Consider the following 17,925-nt stretch of genomic DNA (forward strand, 5'->3'; position numbering starts at 1 on the left):
GGACATAGCTTTCATCTGATAGCACGAGATTAACCCTTTCCGTTCACAGGCAACGAATGGAGTTTAGGAAGGGTGACCTGGTGGAACTTTATGCAATCGAAATCACCAGGAAAAGACAGAAAAGTGACGGAGGAAAACATGGGAATCAAAGCAAAAAAACTGTATTTTTACTGACAAATTTTAATAATTGTTTGAATCTTAATAATCTTAGCGTTGATTTTAAATCACAGACGAACACAAAAGTGGTCCATCTGTACAGACTTGTCATTTTAAAATCCAGTAGCCAAATGATTGTAATACAGTATAGATGCTTAACAATACAACATGTAGTTTGCAACATGACATCTGTTATATTGCAGGACAAATGTTCAAGCTTTTTCTAATACATTATTTACATTACACACAATACCCTTTCTTTGCAGTGGATAATGGTACAGGATGTGAATACAACCCATCATTAACTATGCATCAAGTGTTTGCAGATCTTCCATTCTTGTTGTATTGTCGCAGGTTGGGATACCCTCGTCTTTAGTGGACTGACTCGGAGCCATCTGCTCAAATACCTTGACCATGACTGAAGAGCGAAAGCCAGCCCGCAACCTCCGGCCCGCAAAGGCGTAAAGTAGCGGGTTAATGCTGCTGCTGATGAAAGCTAAAGTTCCAGTGATGTAAGCTCCTATTCCCGAAACATCTTCCAGCTCCGTCAGTGCACTCGAGCCCGGCTCCAGCAACAAAGAGGCAAGTTCCACCACGTTAAACACATGGTAAGGCAACCAGCAGATCGCAAAAGCTATCACGATGCTTGCAATTAACATCTCGGGTCTGCTTTTGCTGTTAAAATTCATTTGCCCCACCCTCTTCGCAACAAACCCATAACAGATAATCAGCACCGAGAAGGGAATTATAAATCCAACCAGGGTTTCCACCAGCAGGCATGCAATTTGCTGGGCTTTAGAAACGTATTGACGACCTGAACACTGGGGATGGCCATCGAAGATTTTCACATCTTTGACCAGGATGATAGGAACGGAGAACAGTAAAGTCAGTGACCAGGCGATAGCCACCGCTTTGCAGACAGTCCCTTTCCTGCGCCACCTCTGTGAAGCAAATGGGTAGATCACAGCCAGGTAGCGGTCAATGCTCATCAGTGTGATGAAGAACACACTACCGTACAGATTGCAGTAGATCAGATATGCCATGAGTTTACACGAAGCTGCTCCAAACACCCAACTGTTGCTGATGGAATAGATCCACAGAGGCAACGTGATCAGGACAACCAAGTCAGCCACTGCCAAGTTCAGGATCAGGACCACAGTGTGGGATCGCTGTTTCATCTTCCACAGGATCACCCAGATGACGAGTGAATTGCCCGGAATTCCAACCATGCAGGTTAATCCCAGGATGAAGCTGCCTGCTATCTCCACTGCTGTGCTGCTCCCATTGTTTGCCGACTCCATCCCGAGCCTGGACCCAGCTAAGGCAACACTTCAGGGTATTTTGTATGAATCTAGTTCCGCAATGAAACTCTCTGAAGAAATTGACAAATAGATGTATTGCGATTTTCTCTACCATGCTCGGTAATTACAAAATATCTAGACTAACCGCACTGACAGAGAAAAAAAACTTCCCCTTTTCTGCCAATGGCTGGAGTCAGTGATCTGGCGATTGGGAAATTGGAGACTGGACAATTTGACCAATCTGGAACTCCCCTCTCTCCATATGGTGTTATGATATGACATATTGGCAAAGTACTTATACCTCCATGTATTAATAACTTCATCCTGCATGTCAGCTACATTTAACTGAAACAGTTATGATGCTCTGAAGTATTTATTTGTCTTTGCATGGAGGTACAGTTCATTGTCATTTCTGACCTTTACTGCTGGAATAAAGCAAACTCACATCAGGGGAATATGAGTAATTCATAGGCACAAGATTTTCTGGACAGACCTTTGATTTATTTTTAGATGAGAATGTGGCAGAAATGTCACAGTCACGAGATGTCATTATTTCCAGTTTCTCAGAAGGTGGCTGCAGCTAAAGAATTTCCGAGGTTTCAGCAGAATAGGAGAGTCCTTTAAAAAGAACAGATCTGTAAAGTGACCCCTATACCAAGCTTGCACCCACATCAGAGGTGCCATGCCAACTCATTGGAAGATAAACAACCCGGTGCCATTTACAACCCAACTGCAGGTTAATGCTAGGGATCACATTGGTAGTATCTGAGTTAGAATGGAGGTCTTGTAGCGCAGTGGGTAATGCCCCTATCTCTAAGCCAGAAACCCTGGGTTCAAATCCTATTAAGAAGTTTAACAACACCAGGTTACAGTCCAACAGGTTTATTTGGTAGCAAAAGCCATGTGGCTTTTGCTACCAAATAAACTTCTTACTGTGTTTACCCCAGTCCAACGCTGGCATCTCCACATCATGACTTCAAATCCCATCCCAGGCCTTGATGCCCAAGGAAGGTGTGTTTATAATGTGATTGAGTATCTACCTACAAAATCTAACCATTATGCCAATGGCAGGTGGTAAGCGCAGCATGGTGGCACTGTGGTTAGCACGGTTGCCTCACAGGGCCAGAGATCCGGGTATGATTCCCGGCTTGGGTCACATTCTCCCTGTGTCAGCATGAGTTTCCTCTGGGTGCTCCGGTTTCCTCCCATAATCCAAAGATGTGCGGGTTAGGTGAATTGGCCTTGCTAAATTGCCCCTCAGTGTCAGGGGGACCAGCTAGGGTAAATGCATGGGGGTACGGGGATAGGGATGGGTGGGATTGTAGTCGGTGCAGACTCGATGGGCCGAATGGTCTCCTTCTGCACTGAAGGGATTCTATGATTCTATGAGTGCAAGTGAGTCTGAGTCAGCCATGCTTGATGCTGGGCAGTACCCCTCAAGCTATAAGCCTCTGGTCACAGACCAATGACCTGTTCTAGGTAAATCTTGCTTTGGAAACAAATGAAAGCCTGCTTTGTGCACTGCACCACTGGGTGTGGGAAGAGAAACAACAATCTCAATTAAAATAATTTACGACACAAGTTGAAAAAAGGCATTTGTTGTTACCTTATTCGACACATGCAGAAAGATGCTCTCTGGACAATGTGGAAATAGTGTACGGTATGCTTTGTCTGTATAGCGCGCAAGAACCAATACTTTTCACTGTATACTAATACAAGTGACAATAATCAATCAATTAATCAAACTCCAAGCTCTGCTCTCACACAGTGCTCAGCAAGCATGGCAAAAACCTTTCACAGTAATGTCCCCATTTTAAACAATTTTATGGGTTTTCATAATGCCTGTCGGGCAGACATCCTTCAAAATCACTTGTGCTCGGAACTCACTGCCAACAAATTGTAAGCACATTACAAGCTGGCTACAGAAGAGTCACAAGTGGGAGCAGCATCTGGGACGCTTTATCCTCAGTTTGGAATTCCTGGGAGCCATTTGCTTATTGAGATGTAAAATGATTCTGTTCAAGGTGGCATTGATTAAAATCTGGCTAGAAACTCAAATAAAACCCCTATTAATATACTGTTTTGCAATGCTTCTATGGATTACGACATGCGGTCAACTTTCAAGCCAATGCCTAAGAAATGAGAAGCAAGTTATGTCTATAATGGGCATTTGAGCTGCCATTCCATTCAGGTGATGAGTTGAAATTCTGCCCCCACAGGTAACTAACAAAATGTTCATAAGAACGTAAGAACTAGGAGCAGGAATAGGCCATCTGGCCAAAGAACAAAGAACAAAGAACAATACAGCACAGGAACAGGCCCTTCGGCCCTCCAAGCCCGTGCCGCTCCCTGGTCCAAACTAGACCATTCTTTTGTATCCTTCCATTCCCACTCCATTCATATGGCTGTCTAGATAAGTCTTAAACGTTCCCAGTGTGTCCGCCTCCACCACCTTGCCTGGCAGCGCATTCCAGGCCCCCACCACCCTCTGTGTAAAATATGTCCGCCTGATATCTGTGTTAAACCTCCCCCCCTTCACCTTGAACCTATGACCCCTCGTGAACGTCACCACCGACCTGGGGAAAAGCTTCCCACCGTTCACCCTATCCATGCCTTCATAATTTTATACACCTCTATTAAGTCTCCCCTCATCCTCCGTCTTTCCAGGGAGAACAACCCCAGTTTACCCAATCTCTCCTCATAACTAAGCCCCTCCATACCAGGTAACATCATGGTAAACCTCCTCTGTACTCTCTCCAAAGCCTCCACGTCCTTCTGGTAGTGTGGCGACCAGAACTGGACGCAGTATTCCAGATGCGGCCGAACCAACGTTCTATACATCTGCAACATCAGACCCCAACTTTTATACTCTATGCCCCGTCCTATAAAGGCAAGCATGCCATATGCCTTCTTCACCACCTTCTCCACCTGTGACGTCACTTTCAAGGATCTGTGGACTTGCACACCCAGGTCCCTCTGCGTATCTACACCCTTTATGGTTCTGCCATTTATCATATAGCTCCTCCCTACATTATTTCTACCAAAATGCATCACTTCGCATTTATCAGGATTGAACTCCATCTGCCATTTCTTTGCCCAAATTTCCAGCCTATCTATATCCTTCTGTAGCTTCTGACAATGCTCCTCACTATCTGCAAGTCCTGCCAATTTTGTGTCGTCCACAAACTTACTGATCACCCCAGTTACACCTTCTTCCAGATCATTTATATAAATCACAAACAGCAGAGGTCCCAATACAGAGCCCTGCGGAACACCACTAGTCACAGGCCTCCAGCCGGAAAAAGACCCTTCCACTACCACCCTCTGTCTTCTGTGACCAAGCCAGTTCTCCACCCATCTAGCCACCTCCCCCTTTATCCCATGAGATCCAACCTTTTTCACCAGCCTACCATGAGGGACTTTGTCAAACGCTTTACTAAAGTCCATATAGACGACATCCACGGCCCTTCCCTCGTCAACCATTCTGGTCACTTCTTCAAAAAACTCCACCAGGTTAGTGAGGCATGACCTCCCTCTCACAAAACCATGCTGACTATCGTTAATGAGTTTATTCCTTTCTAAATGCGCATACATCCTATCTCTAAGAATCTTCTCCAACAACTTCCCCACCACGGACGTCAAGCTCACTGGCCTATAATTACCCGGGTTATCCTTCCTACCCTTCTTAAATAACGGGACCACATTAGCTATCCTCCAATCCTCTGGGACCTCACCTGCGTCCAATGACGAGACAAAGATTTGCGTCAGAGGCCCAGCGATTTCATCTCTCGTCTCCCTGAGCAGCCTTGGATAGATTCCATCAGGCCCTGGGGATTTGTCAGTCTTTAAATTCTCTAACAAACCTAACACTTCCTCCTTTGTAATGGAGATTTTCTCCAACGGTTCAACACTCCCCTCCGAGACACTCCCAGTCAACACATCCCTCTCCTTTGTGAATACCGACGCAAAGTATTCATTTAGGATCTCCCCTATTTCTTTGGGCTCCAAGCGTAATTCCCCACTTTTGTCCCTGAGAGGTCCGATTCTTTCCCTGACAACCCTTTTGTTCCTAATGTATGAATAAAATGCCTTGGGATTCTCCTTAATCCTGTCTGCCAAGAACATTTCGTGACCCCTTTTTGCTCTTCTAATTCCCCGTTTGAGTTCTTTCCTACTTTCTTTGTACTCCTCCAGAGCTCCCTCCGTTTTTAGCTGGCTGGACCTACCATACGCCTCTCTTTTCTTTTTGACCAGTCCCTCAATTTCCCTGGTTATCCACAGTTCTCGAATCCTACCCTTCCTATCCTTCTTTTTAACAGGCACATGCCTGTCCTGTAGCCCTAACAACCGTTCCTTAAAAGACTCCCACATGCCAGATGTGGATTTACCCTCAAACAGCCTCTCCCAATCAAGAGCTGCCAATTTCTGCCTAATCCCACTAAAGTTAGCCTTCCCCCAATCCAACACCTTACCCTTGGGACACCCCTCATCCTTTGCCACTCAAGCTTGTTCTGCCATTCAATAAGATCATGGCTGATCTTTTCGTGGACTCAGCTCCACTTACCTGTCCACTCACCATAGCCCTTAATTTCTTTACTGTTCAAAAATGTATCTATCCTTGCCTTAAAAGCAGTAAATTAGGTAGCCTCAACTGCTTCACTGGGCAGGGAATTCCACAGATTCAAAACCCTTTGTGTGAAGAAGTTCCTCCTCAACTCAGTCCTAAATCTGTTCCCTCTTATTTTGAGGTCATGCCCCCTTGTTCTAGTTTCATCTGCCAGTGGAAACAACTTCCCTGCTTCTATCTTATCTATTCCCTTCATTATCTTATATGTTTCTATAAGATCTCCCCTCATTCTTTTGAATTCCAGTGAGAATAGCCCCAGTCTACTCAGTCTCTACTCGTAAGCCAATCCTCTCAACTCTGGAATCCACCTTGTGAATCTCCTCTGCACCCCCTCCAGTGCCAGTATATCCTTTCTCAAGTAAGGAGACCAAAACTGTACACAGTACTCCAGGTGTGGCCTCACCAGCACCTTATACAGCTGCAACATAACCTCACTGTTTTTAAACTCCATCCCTCTAGCAATGAATGACAAAATTCCATTTGCCTTCTTAATTACCTGCTGCACCTGCAAACCAACTCCATGTGATTCTTGCACAAGGACACCCAGGTCCCTCTGCACAGCAGCATGCTGCAATTTTTTATCATTTAAATAACAGTCCATTTTGATGTTATTCCTACTAAAATGGATGATCTCACATTTACCAACATCGTACCCCATCTGCCAGACCCACGCCCACTCACTTAGACTATCTATATCCCTTTGCAGACTTTCAGCGTCCTCTGCACACTTTGCTCTGCCACTCACCTTAGTGTCATCTGCCAATTTTGACACACTACACTTGGTCTCCAGCTCCAAATCATCTATGTAAATCGTAAACAATTGCAGTCCCAACACTGATCCCTGAGGCACACCACTAGCCACTGATCGCCAACCAGAAAAACACCCATTTACCCCCACTCTTTGCTTTCTATTAGTTAACCAATCCTCTATCCATGCTAATACATTATCCGTGACACCGTGCACCGTTATCTTATGTAGCAGTCTTTGGTGTGGCACCCTGTCGAATGCCTTCTGGAAATTCAGATACACCACATCCACAGGTTCCCCATTGTCCACTGCGCATGTAATGTTTTCAAAGAATTCCACCAAATTAGTCAAACATGACCTGCCCTTCATGAACCCATGCTGCGTCTTACCAATGGGACAATTTATATCCAGATGCCTCGCTATCTCTTCCTTGATGATAGATTCAAGCATTTTCCTCAGTACAGAAGTTAAGCTAACCGGCCTATAGTTACCCGCCTTTTGTCTACTTCCTTTTTTAAACAGTGGCGTCACATTTGCTGTTTTCCAATCTGCGGGAACCACCTCAGAGTCCAGCGAAGTTTGGTAAATTACCACGAGTGCATTTGCTATTTCCCCCGTCATCTCTTTTAGTACCCTGGGATGCATTCCATCAGGACCAGGAGACTTGTCTACCTTGAGCCCCATTAGCTACCTCTTTTGTGATAATGATAGTTTCTAGGTCCTCGCAATGTTGGTCAAAGTTAAGGAGACTGGGACAAATTAAGTGGAACCTCTCAAGGAGGGGGGAAATCATCAAAGGTTTCTGTGGCTAATTTGATGGCATTCTCACCTCTGAGGCTAAAAGATGTGGTTTCAAATCTTATTTCAGTAACTCGAGCACACAATCTACATCAACACGTCAGTGCAATACTGAGAAAGAGTTGCACTACTACAGGTGCTATGTTTTGGTTGTTAAATTGCCCTGTTCTGCCCTCTCAGTTGGTTGGAAAAGACCCCAGGGCACTATTTCAAAGACAAAAAGCAGTCCTGCTTGATGTCTTTGCTGATGGTTATCCTTCAACCAACATCTAAAGATAGATTATCTTATTGTTGTTAGGGAGACCGTGCTGTGTGACAAATTGCAGCATTTCCTACATTGCGCCAGTGCCTACACTTCAGAAATATTATGCTGTAAAGCACTTTGAGAGTTCCAGAGGTCATGAAAGGTGTTATATAAAAGCAATACTTCTTTTTAAAAATGAAGCTTCCATCTGCTTCAGGCAGGAACTTCTGTCAGGTGAATGTAAAAAATCCTTTGACACTATTTGCCAGAGAATGGGAGAGTTATCATGGTGTTCTGGCCAACATTCATCCCTCAATCAACATTTAAAAACAAATGGATTATCTGGTCATTTTCACGTCAGTGTCTATGGGAGCTTGCTGTGTTCATGTTGCTGTCACATTCCTGCTATTATACCAGGGGCCCTGCTTCAAAAGTAATTTGTCAGATAAAGTACGCTTTCGGGTGGCCCGAAGTTGGGAAAGGTGCTATATAAATGCAAATCTTTCCATTGCAAATCCCGTGAGGTTCCCAGCAACAGTGCTCGAGAAAATCTATGTCTCAAAGTTTAAATCCACATTCTCATGGCACGGTGACACAGTGGTTAGCACTGCTGCCTCACAGCGCCAGGAACCTGGGTTCTATTCCTGGCTTGGATCACCGTCTGTGTGGAGTTTGCACATTCTCCCCATGTCTGCGTGGGTTTCCTCTGGGTGCTCCGGTTTCCTCCTGAGAATGTGTATAAGGTAGATTGAGAAGAGGAAAGGGTTAAAATTGGGATGCGTAACTAGGAATCAGTTGAGGGATAAACTGGTTATGGAAAGGGCCTGAGGCGAGGGCGACAAGGCCCAGTGAAACTAATGATCACGTTAAAGAAACTGCTAATAGGTAATTGTGGTTCTGGCTTCGGAGGGCAGGGCCTTATCGATTGGCCTTTTGTTCTTGAAAGGAATCTAATCAGAAGCTTTAATAGCCATGTCCTTACATGGCTATCGCCTTTTGTTCTTGAAAGTAATCTAATCAAAATGTAACAATACAGCTATGCCCTTATTGGCTAACAGAAGTATGTGGATGTATCTCCGTCGTGTATAACTGAAACTGTTTTGTGAGCCAGACAGAGACTCCCGAACCCATGCTTGATGCGCATGGTCTAGCGATCTCTCCTCCGATGCAATAAAGAAGGTTTGCGGAGAAACCTGTGTCTCATCAGTTTTTGATCCGACTTCCGAAAGCAAATTCCACAATTGGCGAGCCAGCCAGGAGCTCAAACGCATAGTACTGGTCGACCGGCGTCAGCGATTGAGACGGGGCGAGGAAGGACAGAGACGGACGGCGCCACAAGGTAAGATTAACCTTGGTCCCTCTCTACCATCCTGTGCTTCTATCTCAATCCCTTCGGCGAAATACTAACTATCCTACGGGCTCCTCGAATCTGGACATAAGACAGTCGGAGAGACACAGGTAACAAGAAAGTGGAGGGTTCGAGTCCCCCACATGTGTCTGGAGGTTAGAGTCCACAGGTTTATTCAGTACAATTGGCGAGCCAATACCAAAGGGTTCGAGTCCCTAGTAAGAAAAAGTGGGTTAACAAGAAAGAGGTTCGAGTCCTCAGAGAATTAGGAATAAGTGGGTTAACAAGAAAGAGGTTTGAGTCCTCAGAGACTTAGGCAGTTAACTTTGTGATCGTGGGGGTTCGAGTCCCTGTAACGATTGAAATCTAATAGAACTGCACGTATGAAACTACGCATCCCCCCTGCCTTTGCTAATTGATCAGTTACATATGGACTGACCTTGGAAAGGAGGGAATGTGTAGACTCCTTCTAAGGACATGGTGGAGGCCGCAACTCAATGAGGCGCCAGAGCAAAGAGCAAAGAACTGCCTCATATGCCAGAAAGTCAACCCCAGCAAATCTATTGGCTGCAACAAAGGGAGTACACCAATTCCAGCCAATCCCTTTGATACTTTGCAGATGGACTTTATCGAACTACCCAGAGTGCATTGTTATAAGTATTGCCTGGTAATTGTTGATGCCTTTAGCAAATGGATCGAAGCAATGCCAATGGCAAGGCTTCCACAGTAGTGCAGATCCTACTAAAGGAAATAATCCCTAGGTTTGGGATACCACGAAGACTTTCTTCCAATAATGGGCCACACTTTATTGGAAAGATCAACCAAGAACTATGCTCTGTGCTTAAAATTAACCAACAATTCCACTGCTCCCATCACCCATGGGCCGCGGGGATGGTAGAACGCGCAAATGGAATCCTTAAGGATAAGCTAACCAAACTCACCCTTGAGACAGGACTGAATTGGCTAAAGGTCCTCTCATTGACACTCTATCATATGCACATTACCCCCCGTACCGGTACCGGTTTAAATGCCGCTGAGATAATATATGGGTGCCCACTTAGAACCCCATGGGATAGCGCTACACCTCCTCCTCCCCAGATAGATCTACATGTCATGTCTGAGCAACTCCAGCAATATTTTAAACAATTGACTATGTCTCTTAAGTTTAAACACACTCAGGTGAAGGAATCTACCAGGCCTCCACCCGACAAGGACGGAGATTGAGAAGGAGTCAAAACCGGGGACTGGGTGCTGATTCGTGACTGAGAACGACCCAAACTAGGACCTCGCTGGAGAGGACCCTTCCAAGTTCTGCTACAGACCCCAACCACAATGAAGGTGAAAGGGCAGGAAAGATGGATACATCTGAGTGACTGTAAGAGTTGGACAGCTTGATCACACCTAATCCAGAACGACTAATGAAGAAAGACCTGCCAACTTCAAAAACCAGGATCTCAGACTTTTTCTGGACTTTCTAACTGTTCCTCCCCAACGCTTTTTGATTGTTATAAAGTGGGATCTTATCGTTGCTCTCGCCCATTGCAAATCCCGTGAGGAACCCCTTCCTATTAACAAATCTTCGTGGATTCTGTAGGGGGACCTTGAGGTCGACGTGGGTGCAGTCGATCGCCCCCTGCACATTCGGCATCCCCGCAATTGCAGAGAACCCTGCAGCCCGGCCTTCCTGATGGGCCTGGTCCAGGTTAACTTTGATGTATTGCCCAGTTGGGGCATACAGGGCTTCAGTGATCTGCCTCACACAGGTGTGCACGACAGATTGGGAGATGCCACAAACATCTCTGCTCGGGGTCTGGAAAGAACCAGTCACGTAGAAGTTCAGAGCGACCATCAATTTGACAGCCACCGAGAGTGGGTGCCCCCACCCACCCCCCCGCCCCTGGCTCTAGGTGCCAGGTCCTGCACAGGTGTCGCACGGTCTCCTTTCGGAGTCGGAGACGTCGGCAGCACACGGTGTCTGACATCTGCTCGAAGGACACTCGTGCCCGGAACTGTCGGGGTCTCTGCTCCCTCCTTATCCTACACTCACCCTCTGGGTGAATGGCAGCCACCTCCTGCCTCTGGTGGCCGTCTCCCTCTGGTCCTGAAAGTGGTACGGCCCGGGCCTCCTGTACCCAGAATTCTTCCTCCTGCTCCTCCTCCTCAGCTCCAGCAGCAACCAAAAGAACAGCTAGATCCATTGGTTGCATTGTAAAAACCATCTCGTCACTCTGAAGGAGGGTTGGGGGGTGGGGGGTGGGGAGGAACAAATGTGAAGGTTATGCAACACTGCTTGCCCCTAGCACACCCACAATCACAGCTCCCCAATTACCCCACCCAGCCACATGCTCCCCACAAACACAGTCCCCCAAATCCCCCAGCCACATGCTCCCCACAATCACAGCCACCCCAATTCCCCCAGCCACATGCTCCCCACAATCACAGCCACCCCAATTCCCCCAGCCACATGCTCCCCACAATCACAGCAGTGCAATTTGCAAGGGCTTTGTGCACATCCTTCAGCTGGAAGTGAGCTGAGTGCGCTAGGACCCAGCAGCACCACAAGACCCGAGGTCAGTGCAGAGACCCAGGTTCGTGCTGCAAGACAAACATCGGAGACCCTGCAGAGCAACACCATCCCCCCCCCCCCAACCCCACACACTCACAGAGCCGCCACCCACTTGAGACAGAAAATAGCTGCAACAACAGGAACCCGTGAGTAGCAGAGAGCCTATTGGACGCTGTGCACTTACTTCCTCACTAACCCTCACTGATGGAGCGCCCGAATCGGACTTCTATTGAGCATGTCCGATTCTGGATTGGTGAACACAGTAGTAAAGGGGGAAATGCTGGTAAAATTGGGTGGGCAGCCCATTAATTCAATTTAAATGCATGCAAATACATTTAATTCACCATTACGCCTGTTTCGGGGCAGTTCCAATTGCGCCCATTTTCGGGCCTTGGTAAATGGGAATCTGCACGGACACAGGTGCGGATCGCGCTAATCGCCTCACGCCCGACTTTGCCAAGTTTTCGTGCCCGACGCAATAGTAAAATTGGGCCCTAAATCTCAAATTGCTCATACTAACAGACCTCGGTGTTCTGGTTTAGGACTATTCCAGGAAAGAAGCAACGCACTTAAAAATGTCCCTTCCAAATCCCCAGGTTCATAAATCTTAAACCAGCAGCTGGAATTTTATCCGCCCTCGAAGTGTGAGTTCAGGAATGTGGTGCCCATTAAGTCAGAGTGCTTCACTTATGACCTGAAGTCTAATGTCGTTACATCGCTTTCAGATTTTAAGAGCAGCAGGAGCCAGAGAAGCTGGACTTTGGACATCGAGACGGTGGGAAATTAATTGAGACATTTAAATGGTCGATTAACTGAGGTTTTACAGAGTGATTTGAATTCTATCAGCCGCACATGCGGATTTTGGGGCTTCAGAGTCCCACTTGCTAAGAGGAGGTGTCAGCAGTAAGGAGGCAAGATAGGTGCCTGATCGTTGGCCTCATTCCCTCAGGTCTCCTGGCCCTCACAGTGGAGGAGGAGCAGCTCAGAATCGAGGAGTTCCACATGCCGGTGGGAGCGCATTACCAGCCTCATAGCCAGCAAGAGAGCCAGCCTTAAGTTGGCAAGGCAAAGAGGGGCACGCCAACTGCCACCTGCACCCAGACGAGGCTACGCCGACGAAACAGTACGCTGCCTGAACCTTTCCCAGATGTCTGACGGACAACGTCATCAAAAACTCCAGCTCTCCAAGGAGGATGCCATTTATCTCTGTGCCATCCTGCAGAATGAGCTGTAACCCATGGGTTTGATAGCACTGAAGATCACTGTGGCTTGCAACTCCTACATCCACAGCTCCTTCCATGGATCCTCTTGGACATGTGCGGGATCTCCCGATCTGCAGCCCATCAGTCTATCAACAAGATGACCAATGCCCTGTTCAAGAGGGCCACAGCAACTCGGCAATACCTCTCCAACCTGCACAGTCAAACAGAGTGCTCCACTGGTTTTGAGGCCCCATTGCTGGAATACCCCAAGTGCAAGGTGTGATAGACTGCACACCATATGGCTAGCAAGGATCTCACAGACCATGCAGCGGTCTTCATCAACAAGGCGGGCTTCCACTCGCTCAATGTCCAATTGGTCAACTGCAGCCAAAAGCAGAGAATTTAGGTGTGCGTATGTTTCACGGGAAGAAGCCACAACGCTGGCATACTTTGGCATCCCCAGGTGCCACAGCTTCCCCATCGGCCTTCAGGGATGGATACTTGGTGACATGGGCTACCCACTAAAATTATAGCTAATCACACCTGTGATGATCCAACACACAGATGTAAAGGGGAGGTACAATACTTGCCAGGTCCACCCAAGTGACCATTGAGTCACAGGGCTTCAGAAGATGTGATTCAGGTGCCTTAAATAATCTGGTAGAGCCCTGCAGTATTCTCCAGAGAGGGTCTCATGTATCCTGGTGGTCTGCTGTCCACTGCACAACCTGGTGCTCCAGAGGGGGAAGGCATTGAACAATAAGGATATTGCTGATAATGATATCTCCCCTGACAATAAAGATGTGGAGAAGCCAGCTGAGCAGGTGAGATAAGATGAGGAACCCCTTGAATGACAGGCATGGGCAAGGAGGTCCATACAAGGCTCGGTTGCCCCCAACTATTTCCTTTGTGCCCTTTTAATAAGATTCCAATAGAGACCACCTTTGAACTGTCTTGGAGCCTCCTTTCACTTTGCATTTCATTGACCAGTGCCCAGGTACACAAGACACATCTGGTAGAGGCGGCTAAGGGACTTCACTGGTGCATTCTGGGAGAGGTCGGCCCAGCAACATCTATTAAGAAGTGGGAAGCGGAAGATCTGGTGGTCATCCCCCTCTCTAACAAGTATACCATTTTGGATATCGGAATGGCCTATCTGGGGATAACAGCAGCAGCAGCCAAAACAGTGGCACCACAGCTGGCTCTGTTGTTAGGCAGGGAGGGACAAAGAGTACGAGAGAAATATTTATAGAGGACTCTATCGTGAGGGCTGCAGATAGGTGCTTCTGTGGACATAAAAGAGACTCCAGGATGGTATGTTGCCTCCCTGGTGCCAAGGTTCAGGATGTCTCTGACCGGCAGAAAGCATTCTGAAGGGAGAGGGTGAACAGCTTAGGTCGTCGTACATATTGGTACTAACGACATAGGCAGGAAGAGTGATGAGGTCCTGCAGCAGCAGTTTAGGGGGTTAGGTAGAAAGTTAAAAAGCAGGACCTCTAGGGTTGTAATCTCAGGATTACTTCCTGTGCCACGTGCCAGTGAGGCTAGGAATAGGAAGATAGTGCAGCTCAACACGTGGCTAAACAGCTGGTGTAGGATAGAGGGTTTCAGATATCTGGACCTTTGGGGTCTCTTCCGGGACAGGTGGGACCTGTACAAGAAGGACGGGTTGCATCTAAACTGGAAGGGCATAAATATTCTGGCTGGGAGGTTTGCTAGTGTCACACGGGAGGATTTAAACTAGTTTGGCAGGGGGGTGGAAACCAAAACAAAGATGAATTGGCTGAAGGGGAAGCAGAGAGTAGGGCCAGTAAGACTCAGAGAAAGAACAGGCAGGGTGTGGTTGCTAATCAAAGAGGGTCTGGTGGACTGAAGGGCATTTGTTTCAATGCGAGAAGTGTAACAGGTAAGGCAGATGAACTTAGAGCTTGGATTAGTACTTGGAACTATGATGTTGTTGCCATTACAGAGACTTGGTTAAGGGAATGACAGGATTGGCAGCTTAACATTCCAGGATACAGATGTTTCAGGCAGGATAGAGGGGGATGTAAAAGGGGTGGGGGAGTTGCACTATTGGTTAAGGAAAATATCACAGCCGTACTGTGAGAGGACACTTCGGAGGGCTCATGCAGCGAGGCAATATGGATAGAGCTCAGGAATAGGAAGGGTGTAGTCACAATGTTGGGGATTTACTATAGGCCGTCCAACTGCCAGTGGGAGATAGAGGAACAGATATGTAGGCAGATTTTGGCAAGGTGCAAAAATAACAGGTTGTTGTGATGGGAGATTTGAACTTCCCCTATATTGACTGGACTCACAGTGCTAGGGGCATGGGTGGGGCAGAGTTTGTAGGGAGCATCCAGGAGGGCTTCTTGAAATAGTATGTAGATAGTCCAACAAGGGAAGGGGCCATACTGGACCTGATATTGGGGAATGAGCCCGGCCAGGTGGGCAAAGTTTCAGTAGGAGAGCAGTTCAGGAACAGTGACCACAATTCAGTAAGCTTTAAAATACTGATGGATAAAGATAAGTGTCCTCAAGTTAAGGTGCCAAATTGGGAGAAGGCTAATTACAACAATATTAGGCAGGAACTGAAGAATGTAGATTGGGGGCAGATGTTTGAAGGCAAATCCATATCTGGCATGTGGGAGGCTTTCAAGTGTAATCTGATAGGGATTCAGGACCTGCACATTCCTGTAAGGATAAAGGATACGTGTGGCAAGTTTTGGGAACCTTGGATAATGAGAGATATTGTGAGCCTAGTCAAAGAGAAAAAGGAAGCATTTGTCAAGGCTAGGAGGCTGGGAACACACAAAGCAAGTATGGGATACTAGGAACGTAGAAGACTTAAGCAAGGAGTAAGGAGGGCTAAAAGGGGTCACGAAAAAGCATTGGCCAGCAGGATTAAGGAAAATCCCAAGGTTTTTTATACATATATAAAGAGCAAGAGGGTAGCCAAGGAGAGGTTTGGCCCACTCAAGGACAGGGGAGGGAATCTATGCATGGAGCCAGAGGAAATGGGAGAGGTATTAAATGAATACTTTGCGTCAGTATTCACCAAAGAGAGGAATTGGTGGATGATGAGTCGGGGAAAGGATGCGTAGATAGTTTGAGTCATGTTGAGATCAAAAAGGAGGTATTGCGATTCTTGAGAAACATTAAGGTAGACAAGTCCCCAAGGCCTGATGGGATATACCCCAGAATACTGAGAGAGGCAAGGGAATAAATTGCTGGAGCCTTGAGAGAAATCTTTGTATCCTCACTAGCTACAGGGGAGGTCCCAGAGAATTGAAGAATAGCCAATGTTGTTCCTTTGTTTAAAAAGGGCAGCAAGAATAATCCAGGTAATTACAGGCCAGTGAGCCTTACATCAGTGGTAGGGAAATTATTGGAGAGGATTCTTCGAGACAGGATTTATTCCCACTTGGATATAAGTGGACATATTAGCGGGAGGCAACACGGTTTTGTGAAGGGGAGGTCATGTCTGACTAACTTGATCGAGTTTTTCGAGGAAGTGATAAAGATGATTGATGAGGGTAGGGCAGTGGATGTTGTCTACATGGACTTCAATAAGGCCTTTGACAAGGTCCCTCATGGCAGACTGGTGCAGAAGGTGAAGTCGCACGGGATCAGAGGTGAGCTGGCAAGATGGATACAAAACTGGCTCTGTCATAGAAGAACGGCACTGTTGGAGAACAGATATTCACTCCATCTGACGAAGGAGCTGTGCTCCGAAAGCTTATGGTATTTGCTACCAAATAAACCTGTTGGACTTTAACCTGGTGCTGTGAGACTTCTTTCTGTCATAGAAGACAGAGGGTAGCAATGGAAGGGTGCTTTTCTGAATGGAGGGCTATGACAAGTGACGTTCCTCAGGGATCAGTGCTGGGACTTTGCTGTTTGTAATATATATAAATGATTTGGAGGAAAGTGTAATTGGTTTGATTAGTAATTTTGTGGACGACACAAAGGTTTGTGGATTTACAGATAGCGATGAGGACCATCAGAGGATACAGCAGGATATAGATTGGTTGGAGACTTAAGCGGAGAAATGGCAGATGGAGTTTAATCCAGACAAATGTGAGGTAATGCATTTTGGAAGGTCTAATACAGATAGGAAATATACGGTAAATGGCAGAACCCTTAAGAGTATTGATAAGCAGAGGGATCTAGGTGTACAGGTATACAGGTCACTGAAAGTGGCAACACAGATGGAGAAGTTAGTCAAGAAGGCATACGGCATGCTTGCCTTTATCAGCCGGGGCATTGAGTTTAAGAATTGGCAAGTCATGTTGCAGCTTTATAGAACCTCAGTTAGTCTACACTTGGAATATAGTGTTCAATTCTGATCGCCAAACTAGCAGAAGGATGTGGAGGCTTTGGAGAGGATACAGAAAAGATTTCCCAGGATGTTGCCTGGTATAGAGGGCATTAGCTATGAGGAGAGGTTGGAGAACCTTGGTTTGTTCTCACTGGAGTAACGGAGGTTAAGGGGAGACGTGATAGAAGTCTACAAGATTATGAGAGGCATGAACAGGGTGGATAGTCAGAAGCTTTTTCCCAGGGTGGTAGAGTCAATTACGAGGGGCATTGGTTTAAGGTGCGAGGGACAAGGTTTAAAGGAGATATACGAGGCAAGTTTTTTACACAGAGGGTTGTGGGTGCCTGGAACTTGCTGCCGGGGAAGGTAGTGGAAGCAGATACGATCGTGACTTTTAAGGGGCGTCTTGACAAATACATGAATAGAATGTGAATGGAGGGATATGGTCCCCGGAAGGATGGGGGTTTTTAGTTAAGTCGGGCAGCATGGTCGGTGCAGGCTTGGAGGGCCGAAGGGCCTGTTCCTGCGCTGTAATTTTCTTCGTTCTTTGACACCAAGGCTGAGGAGCTGAATGAACGGCCTTAATGCATTGCCTTAAGTGCATTTAGAAAGGG

General features: G+C 46.7%; 1 protein-coding gene across 1 annotated transcript; it reads right to left on the reverse strand.

Moving 5' to 3' along the window:
- Positions 1 to 416: 416 nt before the first annotated feature.
- Positions 417 to 1,480, reverse strand: LOC144492275 (leukotriene B4 receptor 1). Its single transcript, XM_078210268.1, has one exon. It carries the CDS (start codon positions 1,455 to 1,457, stop codon positions 462 to 464), a length of 996 nt encoding a protein of 331 aa, XP_078066394.1. The 5' UTR covers positions 1,458 to 1,480; the 3' UTR covers positions 417 to 461.
- Positions 1,481 to 17,925: the final 16,445 nt, after the last annotated feature.

The sequence above is a fragment of the Mustelus asterias genome, chromosome 4 (genome assembly GCF_964213995.1).
Source record: "Mustelus asterias chromosome 4, sMusAst1.hap1.1, whole genome shotgun sequence".
Classification (NCBI taxonomy): domain Eukaryota; kingdom Metazoa; phylum Chordata; class Chondrichthyes; order Carcharhiniformes; family Triakidae; genus Mustelus; species Mustelus asterias.